The 14,894-nt window shown below is 40.7% G+C and overlaps 1 protein-coding gene across 1 annotated transcript in view; it reads right to left on the bottom strand.

Annotated features, from left to right (window-relative positions):
* The window catches only part of RFC1 (replication factor C subunit 1), a 1,497,679-nt gene that overhangs the window by 465,320 nt on the left and 1,017,465 nt on the right, over positions 1-14,894 (bottom strand). The window contains exon 13 of the mRNA XM_044063570.1: positions 6,726-6,840. Coding sequence (XP_043919505.1) covers positions 6,726-6,840 — 115 coding nt within the window. The remainder of the gene's footprint in view (positions 1-6,725; positions 6,841-14,894) is intronic.

Genomic DNA, 14,894 nt, shown 5'->3' with positions numbered 1-14,894 from the left:
CCGCTCACTGCCATTAATTGAATTTCCGACCCTTTTTTTGCCATATTACTGCCATCCATTTACCTGTATGATGTATCAGTTTCTTCGCGGTTAAAAGTTAACCGCCAGCCAGCCGGAAACGATGACGTGAGCTCCTTGAGCTCAATTCCGACTGGCTGGTAGCCTGACGGAGCTGACGTCATTGCGCACGCGATGACGTCAGCTCCGACAGCGCGAAACTTTTAAAAAAGAAAAGTAAAATCGGGAAAGAAGGGGTGCCACTCGGGAATCGTGGCACCCCTTCATTTGGACCCTAAAACTCAGTAAAAACCGAGGAATTCGGGATGGTTGGGAGGTCTGGTCTGCATCCAAAATCCCAGTCTTTCCTTGTTTCATGAGGTTCCCCATGTTTCACCATTAACCCTTTCCACTTTGAATTATAGTTTTATGCTTGTGCTATGTATAGGAGCCTTAACCGTGTAGCTCAGAAATAGGCTAGAATAATCTTGACCCCATTCTCAGGATCTCTGGCTCTAAAACAGGGTCTGCCACAGGTTTTATACATGCACTTGTGACTATTCTGTGCTCTAACACCAATCAGGATTCTTGGAGGCATGGGACTGAAAATCATAAGTCAGACAGGCAGCTGCATAAGCATCCTCCAAGGCCCCCAAGTCCTCAAGGAAAGGCCACAGGTTTTGGGGCTTTCAAGTCCAGTACTTCATGATGTTTATGGGTATCAAAATTTTTCTTAGCCCGCCACAAAGAATTCCTTTATTCTGCAGACAGTCTATTCAAATGAAAACTGAAACATAATGGACCCCCTCCTCCTACTGTAGTAACACACGGATCTTCCCAGTCAGCCTCAGATCACAAGACAGGGGAAAGCAGACAGAGTACCACTGCAGGGGCTGTGACCATACCTCACTAGAGGCAATCACTTCAAACCGGCTATGCAAGAAGTATTACATTTTCACATCCTTCCCATCCTTACTAGGCTTATTCCTCCATTAATTCTTAGACAGAGGGTTGACAGAGGAGGAGGGGCTCACTGAACACATGGTAAAATGCCCCAAGGCCTCAAAATCTTTCTTTTCAAGGTGAATACCTAACTCATGCAAGCGGCTTCTCAGGGCTTTAGGTACAAAATATTCACACAAGCTGTAGGCCTAGATGTCCTGTTCAAAGATATCAAACACAACTGGTATTGAAGTCTCTGTAGGGTATTTATCACCAGTAGTTTTACATATCCTTTTTTAAAGGTATAAGCAAAATGAGAATAAAAGACCAAAGCTAGAACAGTAAAAGGCTTTCCCAATATGGTGCTTATTTCTGCCTAAGCACTGAAGCCTACTGGACAAAGATGAAGGCAGTAATCACTCACTGGCACTGAAGCATCTGTATATATGAACTGCAACAAGAAAGTTTTAAAGATGGCAAGGACTAACACTCCTTTTATACCAGCCTGTTCTTGAAAACCTATGGGCAAGCATTTGTTGCACAGAGGGAAGGAACATGAGCTCTTGGAGACTGGTCATCTGGACAGGACACCTGACAGCGAAATACTAGAAGTAATGAATAGTGTGTCGGTGATCTAATAATGAACACAGAACTGTATTACCTATTATTATTTGGTGAGATGTCCAAGCAGTACCTTCCGTAATCCTGGACTGCAGACAGAAGTCAAAGCAACACATTTTGGACAGACCTTGAAAAGTCTGTCCAACTTTGGGACTGACAATCCACCTTCTAGTACCTGATAAATCCACACACATTCAAGTCAAGAAGCAGCTTCACGTTATTTTTTACTGGCACATCTCTGGAAAATAAACCTTATAATGAAAGTCACTATCCAAGAAGAGAACACCATATACTCTATAGAGTTTGCGCTCATGCAAACTCTTTTTTACAAATCAAATACGGCAGAAGGCAGGTCAAGGACTGCACTTCTCATAACAGAGCTAACATCTGCCACGGACAAAACCTTGCAGGACAAAAACTTTGCACTGTTTTAAAAACTCGTTACAATACCTCTAGGAATTTCTGCAGTTACCTCCTACTGATGACTCTAGGCATCAAATATTGCTTGTTCATATATTTGCAATAATAATTCCAAAACCATACAACAACATATCAGAAGATTTCATCTTAAAGCATACATGATGGCAAACAGTATTGTATTGATATCTGACCTCTAATGCAGCTAAAGAGATATTATTATCTGAATACTGTTTATTTGTATTGTAATAATTTTCATATTTCTCTAAATATCTCAACATTCAGGTAGCAGAGACAGAACTGCGTAGTCTCATATTAAAGCTCACAGTGGTATGAAGAAAATCTTGCTGGCAGTACGTGTCTTGCTTAAATGGTTACTGAGATAGAAGCCTTTTATACAACATTACATAATTAATATTTACTGCCTTTATTTTGGCTTATAAAATCCAGTTTAAAGCATCAAACTGAATGAATACAACTAATGTAAAGATAAGGTTAGCCTAAATAGTTTGCAATTTACAGTTTTCTAGCAACACTTTTGGTTACAGAGATAAGAATATTTGAACTGTAAGGTGATAACTTCATTTTTAAAGGCTCAGGCCACATTAGGGTTACCACCTGTCCCACTTTGAGAGGGACAGTCCCTCTTTGAGCAGTTGTGTCCTGACAAAAAATATTAAAAAGGGCAAATGTCCTGAGAATGTAGGACATAGTTATGTCCCATATTTTATGTAATAGTTGCATAAAATAGTTATTTCTGTATCTAAAAAAAACAGTTCTTCCAATATGGACTATCATAACAGTATATGTTTGACCTGCTTGGTTCTCAAGAGCATTCTTTGAATCCAAGAATGAGAATGCATGCCATACAGAATGTCTATGGGGGGGGGGGGGGGGGAGTAACCTTACTTATGGATTATGGTCTCAGACAATGATATAGCAAACCTCCACTGAGTAATGGAAATCTTTGTGTTTAGGTCTGCTATACAGGTGATGTGTCTTGAAAAGTTTATTCCTACTGCTCCTAACGTCAAAATTCTTTCCACAGTTCATTCTGAAATGTTTACAGTTAAATTTAAAAATGCAGAAATATTGTCTTCCCTTGTTTCCTAAGGCACTGCATGAATATTTCACTGTCTACCAGCAGACTGGATAGAAGGACATGAAAGCCATTTTCAGAGCTGATCTCACTGCTCACACCTCCCTGCTGATTTGCTGAACTAAGAGTGGTTGACTCGCATTTCTCCAGTCTCAGTTGAAATGCAAGTGGATCCTCAACAATAATCTGAAGCAGTTACAGTAATAACAGATGGTGAGAAGGGTGGGTCTGCCTACCTTTCAACACGAGTAAGGAATGCTGGGAGATTTACAGTTTGAGCAAGGCAGTGGGCACAAATCTGATGTGCCATCTCAGAATCTTTAAAGTTTTACTACTGTAAGAGATGCTAGCAAGCTGCTTTCATTAGAGGATCCAAAACGTTTCTTATCACGTTGGACTGTATCGTATTTGCCCAACTTCTTTCACTCTCTCAGCACGTTCAGCTATTGGTAGACATGTACTAATGCCTAAATTAAAAAAATACACACCCACTCCTCTGCATTCCTCCCAAAATACACAAAAATACAGATATGTACTTCTGGTTGTTCATACTACAGACCACTGTGACTTGCTTAGCAAATTCAACTCTCTCACAATCACAAATAGTGCCACATTTCAAAATTCTACATCTAGGTTACTACCCACATCTGAAAGATTACTCCCTATCAAAGAACCTAACTACCTCTGTAGTAGTCAGTATGATGCCCTTACCCTAACCAGACCAAAATTCATAACAGTCTTGCAGACTGACTGCCTAGTGTTTACCTGTGAACCATAAGGGGAAAAATGCCTTCTCCAAGCTAGGCCCTGGGTTCTATGAATCACATTCCAAAGGAAGTTAGAAAAAGCTAGACCTTTCAAAACTGCAGTACATGAACAATGGATCAACAAATCTAAATGTAGATGCTTTCAGGAACCAGGTTAACTTAATAAGATGCGTCTCCGGTATACAACAACAAAGCTCTCCACAGTTCTGGAATTATACTTCTGTAAACTGAAATGTTATGATCTCTACTTTGATATATGCTATTAAAATGCATTCTGCTATGTATAAAATAATTTACTGCATCTTTATCACTTGTATTTGTTGATATTGATCTTCATGTCGCATGAATCACTTTTGTCACAATTAATCTTTGCACTTTGTTGAATATGCCTGCTGTGCCACTGTGTATATTACTGTGACTTCAGGTAACTGGATTATGACTGAAAAGGGCCAGACCACCAGCTCTTCTACCTGGTTAACAAATGGAAAATAAAATAAATTATAAGACAATGGACCGGCTACTTACATTAGACACCACTGATATTCATTAGAAGATATCGGCAGGCTGCTTAGTGTTAGTCCTCTTCCACTTACTTAAGCTAAGAACGGGGACATGACTGGCTAACCTTAAGACGCAGCTCATAACAACAAACTACTGATACTCTGCAATTATAACCACATGCAAAAGTATCCAGAAACATGTTACACAATCTTGAATGCTGAAAGGTTTAATAATCAGCACTATATGTAGTGGTGAAGTACAGCATGACAAGGTTTAACAGCAATCATTTTCTTGTGAGCTACTTTAATAAGTTTTAAGAAAAAAAAATCAGTTTAGCAGGCGGATATTATTGCTTAGGCTAGAACACAATGTGGCTAATTGGCTGTTATTACAAACTTTTTTGTCCTACGGATAAGACTGTGCATGCCAGCTTGCCTACAAATGAGCAATGCTCAACAAGAGTGCTCCAGGTTTTCGCAGATAAGGTGCCTGCAACTAGGACGGCAACTCTTCTGCAATGCTCAAATGGACCAAGATCTTCCCAAGCAAGGAATACACTGTGGTCATGACAGAGTTTATCATGAAGGCAAATCAAGGGTCTTCCTAATTCCTGCAGCCTGAAGCTACTTCTCTCAGGGCTGGATAGTTTCCTAATGTGGAAGTTTTGACCCAGTTATCCATGAAACTGATGAGAAAGAGGAAGTTTCCAGAAGCTTTGCTCACACTGATCCTCAAGAAAACTGCTTTAGATTCAATACACATGGATTACTTTTGAAGTTTCTCTAATTTTCCCTTCTTTCTTTTTTTTGAATAAGCTAGTGACTTTACATCTGGAAGATTACCACGCCATCTATGAGACTCTGGATTCTTTGTTTCAGAAATGTCACAGTAATGAAACTCTTCAAATAAGGGTCATGGATGAGCTTTTCAGAGTGAGAGACTAAAAATTACATTCTATATCAGTATGGATGAGCTTCACAGAGTGAGTGACTAAAAATTATATTCTATATCAGTATCTCGATCTCTACAGTGTAAAACTTCTGTGTGTGGAAGATTTTCAGTCCATATATCTCTAGTTAATCACTGTATATTAAATAAAAATAAAATCGACAAACATGGAGCTACTTGTGTTTAAAGCACAACTAAAGGTGTTCGGCATTAAAGACCCCCCCCCCTTTTTGGTCTTCACTTAGCGTGAAAGACCTTTTTTTTTCTTTGGTCCCTACCTCCCTACCTGCCGGATAAGAAATCCCTGCCTACCTCCCACCTTGTAAAATGCATTTTGCTAAACAAAGAGGTTTCAACACAGGTAGACAAGGTGCACGACCTGGAAATGATCACTGACAATGAGCTGTCACTCTGCAATCTAGTGCAAGTCATAGTCAGCTCTTTCCCTCATCAACTGAAAACACATGCAAAATTGAACCACCTTGTTCTAGTGTGCATTAACAGGCATCCCACTTAACTCTTGAGTTGCAGTCTCTGCACTGGCTACCTGCCACTACAGTGAGTCACATTTAAGGTTTTGTCGCACTTCAGTACTATGTCCTGAATTAGCTAGGTCCAGCTTATTTCAAAGACTAGCCTAGCCATATGACCAGGACCTTTTGCTCCTTGACCATGGAGCTTGCTGGACATTCCTAGAGTTTACCTGATTTAATTTGCCTATGAAAACATAGTGGCTACGTAACCCTTGATAAATCTCTAAGTTGGTGGTTGTAAGACTACTCCACAGAGTCAGCTTTTCACAGACAGTTAATGATGTATTTGTTTCAATACGCCTTTTGGATAATCTAGAGAAGCATTAATTATGAAGCATCATTTGCATGTTTCTAGTTGTTTTCCCTACTTTTTAAAATCATCCAGTTTACACTAATATCACCAATGTCTACTCCCTGATCTTAAACTTCCAAATCTTCCAATCACTTTTTATCACTAGACATCTGCTATCAATGCACTTTTCCTGTGTGTGCCGATAGTGACTCCATATTTGAGTTTTTCTTGTTTTTCCTCTCTGCAGTTCTGTAAGAGGGGTGTGGTAATTAAAGCTACTCATTGTGTGTGTGTGTGTGTGTGTGTGTGTGTGTGTGTGTGAGGGGGTGGGTTGTGCCCCAACAATAAAAGTTTTTTGTTTGTTTAATTAGGCTGAAGCTTCAACTAGTTTGTTTCATTAGTCTACAGTGTCAAATTGAGATATTGGGGAAGCTGTCTAGTTACTTAAGTTTTTGTTCTATTGTAATGTTCCTTGATCATTTCTGGAAGGGTGCAAAACAAATAAGGTTTTATATAACCGCTATATTTAGGACATATAAAGGTGCAAAACAAACACATAAATAAAGACGCTATTTACAATAGCTAAATATTGGACATTTAAGACTTACCAGAGTAAAACTCCTTGATGCTGGTGTTGTTTAAGGATTCTGCTACTACTACTTTCAAGCTGTTCTTACTACGAGTGTCACTGGCATTGAGCTCCACGTAACTATAACCCAGGTCCTATTAAAGAAAAAAAGATGTCTGTAAATACAAAACAAAGTTTGCCCTAATCCTTGTAATATTACAGAACTCAAAACACAATAATGTTACAGCCTATGAACCATAGGAAATTGTAAACACTAACAGACACTTTCTGTAACTAGCTACCTGCCTACTTTTATGAGTAATATTAGCACTAGGGATAAGGCTTGTTCCATCACTGCCAAAATAGTATTGAATGAAATCCTAAAGTCAATCAACCTAAACTAAACTATCGGAAAATGCAAGAGAGTTCCTGAATATCTGTTAAAAAGTTAGACAGTAGTATCTTACTGTCCCTTGTCGAACAATGTCTGTCTGAGATGTGGAAAGCAGCCTTTGCAGTGCCAATTTAAGGGAAGTGATGAAATGAAACTAGGCAGTTAAGAACCTATAAGCCTAACTTGTATTTTAGTACAAGGTTATATTGAATTTTTAAATCCTTTTCCAAAAGAACCATCAGACATGTTAACAACACGCTTCCAGCAAGCAGATCTTGTACCTCAAATTTACTGCAATTTTGGTACTTACGTTCTTGACAAACATGCCAGCTGACACTGTTAATCTGGATTTAAAAGGCCTTTAAAACTAAACCCCATATTACTATTTCATCACATACTCATTTTTAGTCCAGAAGATTAAAAACTTGTTCAGATAATTTCCAGTGAGAACAGAAGCAGCCTGTCTTCACCCAGGCTGTTTATGATGGGTGTTCAACACAGCTTTGTACTGGAACCAATTTTCTTTAATATGTTTGTGACTATCTTACCAATATCTTGACCTGTATAACGCAGCAAATTTGTTGAGGATTCTAAAAAAGCACCATTACAGACTGTCAAAATCGCAACTGGATGTATTGTTCACTTGGACAACTAATCAATCATAAGATTGAGTACAACACAGAAAAATATGCTGTGATGCACTTTTGCCATGATAACCACAAGTTATGCATTTACCATAATGTAGATCTAGATCTACATCCATCTACTTCAACTACAAAGCTGGATGCCATCAGGCACTAGTCATTCAGCATCTAATAGACTTACTCAAGCTAAAATGTCTATTGCTCCTACAATGTACAGCATTTCCATGTCTGCCCAAGTTTATCCCTAGATAACTGATATTTTGTAATACATGCATACCTACTAGCCTATTTTCCAACATATCTGTCTGTGGCAACTTACAAGGACAGGGGAAGGTAGGAAGATATACTGAAGTGGATGATCATACTCCCTCATTGTGCCAAGTACATAACTTCTGTATCTAGCATGATTTAGCACACCCACGTTAATTATAGGACATAATCCACACTGATTTCGTCTAGGGTGGCATCAAGACAGGATACCCTAAATGACGGAAGACCCAAATGTCAACATTGATTTTGATTTTGACATCACATCCAGCATATGATGTCTTGCAAAAGTCATGGCAACACAAGTCTCATCAACTGATGCATTCTTATGACTAAGGTGGGTAGGCACCACCCTTGCATAATGTCCTATAGTTTTTGCATTGCAAAATTTTGTTCTACTTGTCTCAGAAAAAAAAAAACACAATGCAGTCCAAAAGCCACCTAGGCAGAAAAAGCTTGGATATTTTCTCACTTTGTATGTTATGGATGATAGAAGCAAACTTTTGACCACTGTTGGTTGCCCGCATAAGCTTAGTTGTCTATAAACATTTAGACATTTCAATAAATACTGGAATGCCCCACACTGAGACATCTAGACCAAACACCACCACTGAATCAGTCTCTCCAGTAAGCGGTTGGTGAATTATCTCAGAAACCATCAGCTCATTCATTTTCATAGGATATGACCTACCGACAGGCACACTGCAGTAGCAGGATAAACTGATGAGGAGAGTCACCATTCAGAAATAAGATGCACTAGTTAATTTAACTGAGGCCCTGAATGTGACAAGAAAGTTCTTCCCGTTTTGACACTTGGAAACATTGGAGTAGAAACCCGCCCAACATTTCAAAAGTTAGACAGACTCTATGGGCCCTGTTGACAGCAAAGTCTGGTCTTGGAACCAACAAGTCCACAATGGCTGTATAGCCCTTAAGCAAAGCTCTTTCTGGAACATAACTTTCAGGCTTCTAGGCCAGCAGAAACACTCAGCCATTCCCTCAAGACAGCACCAGAAGGTAGTCAAAAAAAAGTTTCAGCGTGGCAGATGTCTTCTTCGGAACACATCCATCAGAAGAGAAGTCCTTGCAATTTATGACGGCATTCCTTAGATGGCCAAGAGGCTTCTTTTGGGGTTGTTTGGATGGAATCATATTGATATATCAAAAACAGTTTCAGCAAATGCTGAACCACTGAAATCAACTCACTGAAATCACTTTCAATGAACAGCGGAGGATTTTTTTTTAGGGGGCATAAACCTCCCATATGAGGAGGGCAGGGGAATAACTCTCCCACCACCACCTATATATATATATATATATATATATATATATATATATATATATATATATGTATATAAGTTTACTATTAAAATCTCAAAATTTAATCCATTCGGAACCACGAATGGCAACGATGAATTGCAAAATATGACTTGGGTGAAATGTTGAATCTGCTGAATGAATTCAGCAGATGCAACATTTTTGTCGATTATCAAACGTGATATTCATATAAGAGCTCAGGTAAGTGTAGCTCCTACAACTCACAAAGTTTTTGCAGAGGGGCAAGCACCCCTGCATCCCCCACACTCCCTGCTAACTATATATTCCAACTCCGAGATTGCACTACAGTGAGGAAAGGGATGAATGTCTCAATCTGCACTGTACCGTGATCTCTCGTCATTAGACTGAGTTCACAGTGGCATTCGCTGATATGAACTATCGAGCGTGTAACGGTCAGCAACATGGTAATCTGCTATCTGATATCAGTCTACAGAGAATCTGCGTTCGGGATTTTGATAGTGTAAATATATATATATAGATAGATAGAACACACACATATACAACATAAAACTTTGAAAACGTTGCTTCGCTGAGCTGGTTTCTTGTGAGGAAAATATTTGAGCCTATGGCCTCAGCATCTAGAGTCCTCTTTTCCTAAGGATGACCACAGCAACAACTGAATACAGGCTTTTTTAGCAATGGACCTGCCTGTTGACACATTAGGCACTAGTCTACTTTCTGAGCTCTGTGCCTTGTGGCTATGCAGCAACTGAAGCTTGAGGCTTCACCGCACAAGACCTTCCTGCAAGTCCCACATAAGTAACTTTCAACTTTAGCCATTCTCATGGTAACAAGGCAGGCCCGCACTTGCATCATGAAGCCTACCATGCAAATCTGGCCAAATGCGTACCCTTGTTCAAGACACTACATGCTTTGCATCTCTCTCCTTTCAGTGGGTGCTAACATTGAAGGTGGCCAGAGCACTTCCCTTCCAGGATGGCATGCCGACACATCAGCCACTAACTCTTACCCTCCCCTCACATGGCTCCTCCACAGCCAAAACTGTTAATTGTGGATCTTCTGAGTCCTACATAGAGCTTTCTCCATCAAAGCCACGGAGAGCTGGGCAATGATCAGTAATCTGACAACCACTGAAATACTCAAGGACTTTTTTCTAAGCATCAGAATAGTACTTTTCAATGTCACGAATCAGGATTAACATCTATTCAAAATGATGAGCTTAGCAGACAGGTGCACTTAGTAGTTGTCACATTATTTCACAACAAGTACCTGTAAGAAGCAAATGTTCTGAGAAAAAGGTTCCAGAAAGTGACTGGTACAGTAAAGCAAAGGATATTCTGAGAAAATAGTTCCCAAGTCAGACAGCAGTGAGTACAGTGAGCACAGAATGACCTGAGAAAAAAGTTGAGAAGTGACAGATAGAAAGGAAGAACACAACTGTAGAACTCATTAAGGATGGGCTTTTATGTCAAACCTAAAGAAGCTTTGCTTAAAAAAAAAAAGTTCAGTTCAAAAACAGCCAATTCCTGGCCTTTCATAATTCAAAGTAAAGCAAGTTTTACTTCACAGTTCACATCTGATAAACAGCAGTTTGTAAAAGCAATAAATTACTCCTTTCATATGACTATTAGTTGGGAAGTAGATGCACTTGTAATTTAACACAGCCACTTACCTTACAATATTTATCTTTCATCATTATGCACTGTGCATAGCACAGTAGAAGACGGACTGAAATCCAAAACCAGCTGCTCCTCATTCTCTTCTTTCTCTCCCTTCTTAAGTGTGTTTCAATATGTTAAATTATGTGCCTTAGCAAAGTCCTTGAAAGGGTAGTGTTCTGCTCATCACCTCCCAAACGGGCACTTTTCAAAGCAGATTTTCACTAACCATAAGCCTGTAAATGTACAGCAAAGTAAGGATGCGGAGGAAATAACTACCATAATTAGAGCAGCATTAGGGTGCCAAAAATACTGATTCTGAAGGACCTGGGTAACCAGTGTGCCAGAATTAAGCTAGATGAAATATAGCAAGGCAAAACAATGGCTGATATCAGAATATTAGCCTGGCTGGATTGCCTTCTTTGGAGGTCTTCCTGAATAACCTGATCCATCATTCCCAAATTAATGGATGATCTGCTATCTTCTGGGATTATCCTAGAGTCTTTGGGACCTTATCTCATATGGCCCTGAACCACTTTTGCTGGCGCAGCATCAACCTTAGTTGGAAACCTGGCATTTTCACAGGTATCTAGGATGCAATTGCACTTTTCTTTGACTTTACATCGTTTGGTTCACATTTCCAACAATCCAGGTTCTTCTAAGTGACTCAGTGCAACTTTGTTTAGCAGCAGTGATATCTAGGCTGTCTTTTTACCTTATACTCTGTTGGACTGCATGGTTAGGGAAACTGCATTTAACAATGTTACACTCAGCTACTGAGTTATTTTAAGAAGTTGCATACTCGGTGCTTTATTTCTTGTTTTGTTCTGGTATCTGTTTTTGATCCACTGTCCTCTCCAGAAATATCACGTTCCCTACAACACATTACTAATTTTACTCCCCACTTTCTGGCATCCAGAAATACAAGGCTAGGGAAGGGAGAGCCAGGGAATGCAACCATCATCAGAAATAAAGGTTATGAGAACTTCTGTATGCTTCTACCTTCCTCCCTGTGTGGGCTGTAAAGCAAAGTGCAATGGCAAATTGTGACAAACCTACTCAGGGAACATGTGTTTGAAAACCTGCTATGAATTGCTACGCGTTCCTTGACTGAGTTAGTGACCACATGTCACACATTATGCATGTAGCTTGCACCTTAAGTCTACATCCTGGTAGCACTCTTACAGCAGGACCTGACCCAAGCTCCTCCTAACCTAATAAGGTATAGTCCATGTCATCTGCACACCCCTATCTCGGGCTTGATCTTCCAGCACCGGAGGTTCGAAGACAGGTCAACTGGGGGTATAATCAGGGCTTTAGTTCTCTAAACCATAGCGACGACTAGTTACTGGGATTAGTTTTCATCTATGAGCTGATTTTTTTTTTTAACTTCCAGTCTGTAGGCTGAGGTTCATACTCATGGAATTGTGTTTCAAACTCTACAGCTGGATCTGTTTTGATAAGATGCATGTTATAAGATTCACTTTTGACCTCGGACCTTATCTTTCAGCTCCCAGGCTCATCTGCTACATTGCTCAAGTCCTAGTTCTATTTTTTTTTTTTTTTTTAATTAAGGCTGTTTTTCCAGTAGAGATATTAAAACAGACCTTTTAGTAAGTATCCTGTGCTGTGAGATTACCTTACTTGTCATGCAAAAAACTGTATAAGCACATTTGCCAGGATGTCACCCATTCTTTGTAAAGATAAAGTTGGTAAACAGCCAAGTCTGTGAACCCAACTTATCTCACACACACACTGCACTGGGGTCAGACTTCATAGATATACACTTATTTACTAAGAAAACTAAGTAGATGTGTTAAAACAACTCTATTCCACCTTTTCTTTCAAATGCCTTTGAACCACTTGATTCACCGATCACCTTAGAATAATCAAACGACTTCAATTTTCAGCTCTGGCATTGGGTTCTACTTATTTACAGCATTGTTTTCTGTATGCTGTGGGATGCCAGCTATGCCAATTTTCTTTATAATATTCAAGTTCTCTGGCACTTGCAGTACAATTTATATATTGCTCTATTCTTCTGTTCTTTTCTGAGACAGCTGTAGCAGGGTTAGTGGCCATGTTACACTGGGAGGTTTCATTTGCCCTCTGGTCACTGGCATCAGGCTCCTCAACACCTAAGCACTTCTGGATTTCAGAACGAGAAGCAAACATTTGTTCATACGCTTAGTTTGCTTCTTAGAAGAATAACTTATTAGCTCTATACATCCTCTTAATTTGGTTTTTGAGTCTTGTGTTAGCTTCCAGATTTTTATACACAGCACACCCCATAACATTCTTTTCTACTCTTTCTGGAGCATAACAGTATTTTCAGTTCTCTTACAAGTTACCTCTGAACTGTGCGCGCGTCGGCTGACTCACTGATTTTACCTCATCATCTCAGGAGACATGCACAGGTGGCACAGCCATCATTAAAAATACGATGACCTGTACTACAAGTAATCCTAACTCCAGGCTAGGATTTGAGGGAAGGAGATCCGATTAATCAAGCCAAAAGCAAGTTCACCTAACTACTGACAATACTCACTCTATTTGCAATGAAACATCTGCGGGTGGGGTCACCCAAGAAGTAAATGGTCGAGCACGGAAATACAACAAGAACACCAATTCCTCAAAAAAAGGATTGGAGGGTTTCCAGTCTACCCTCTGCATGAGGATCTCGAGAATGTGTAAATGAGATGTCTTCTGGGGGAGACCGTGGGGACCCTTCTCCCTCATTGCAATCTGTGTCTTTGGTGATGGATTCCTCAGGAGAATAAAGATGCTTCCTCTTGCAAAGTTTCTTCCAGGGTGGCTCCCCACTGGGGTCTTCTGAGGAGGAATCCAGAGAAATGGTTGAGATCCCAGAGTAGGGGCTTGGGACAGCTGTATGTTACAGGGAGGTTCTGGTGCCGATGCCAATGGTGCCAACTGTGAGCCTGTTGAAGCAAGAACCCTCTCCATCAGCTGGAAAGAAAGCCTGGCAGAGGCGGGATGGAAGCCCAGAACAGAGGACGACCTCAGAACCGGGGTCACACCCTGCCCCGAGGAGCCCACCTCCAGGTGAGGAGCTCTGAGAGGACCGGTAGCCGCCGAAGGAGCCGTGGCAGTAAATGGCATCGAACTACGTGCCACGATGCTGACAGCCCAATTACTGCTCTGAGAGTGCTCCAGTTCCAAAGTAGCCGTTGCACCAAGAGTAATTGGTGCAGACAAGGAAGCCTCTGGTGTCGGAGTCGAGACAGAGTGCACCAGGATGGTCATTGGTACTGACGTCTCATAGACCTGGGAGGAGGTCGGTGAAGGACAGACAAGAGAATATGCAGAGAGAGCTTCCGTTCCAAGATGGAGGGAAAGAGCTAGTCAGAGTAGGTAATCCTCTAGCTGCCAAAAGCTGGTCTGCAGCCCTCACTACATCTTGTTCCAAAAGACTCCTGGTGGATCTGAAGGAAGCTGCTGATGGAGATTCCGGTCTCTCAAGAAATGGACTAAATTATTGTCCCAAAAAGGGGTCATAAGAGGGAGAATACCTGGTTCTGGGAAGGTGCTCAATCTTGGAACCAAAGGTGTCAATATCAGTGGAGCCGTGTAAGACATCAGTACCATGGCCAGGGATGGTGCTGATGCAGGTACAGTGGTCAGAGCCTGTGTCCTAAATAAGGTCAGCACCGAGTGAAATGGTGCCGAAGCTGGTACAACGGTAAAAGTCTGAGTCACAATCAAGGATGGCACCGAGGGATAAGAAAGGGACCCTGGTGCCGAAGCTGTCTGTGCCGACGGGGCGGGAGATGCCCGGTGTCGACTTAGTTCCGAGGAGGATGGGGATGTCGGAACCAAAAGACTCAGTTTCTCCTTATGCTTTTTCACATCCTTATGCTTAGGAGGTTGTGAAAAAGCCTCTGTGAAGGGTGATTTCAACATACCCTTTAGAATAAAGTTTGTTCTGA

The sequence above is a fragment of the Protopterus annectens genome, chromosome 2.part1 (genome assembly GCF_019279795.1).
Source record: "Protopterus annectens isolate FY-2018-M chromosome 2.part1, PAN1.0, whole genome shotgun sequence".
NCBI classification, from domain to species: domain Eukaryota; kingdom Metazoa; phylum Chordata; order Ceratodontiformes; family Protopteridae; genus Protopterus; species Protopterus annectens.
Note: the sequence above shows the minus strand (reverse complement) of the source record. Positions and strands in the feature narration are given on the sequence as shown.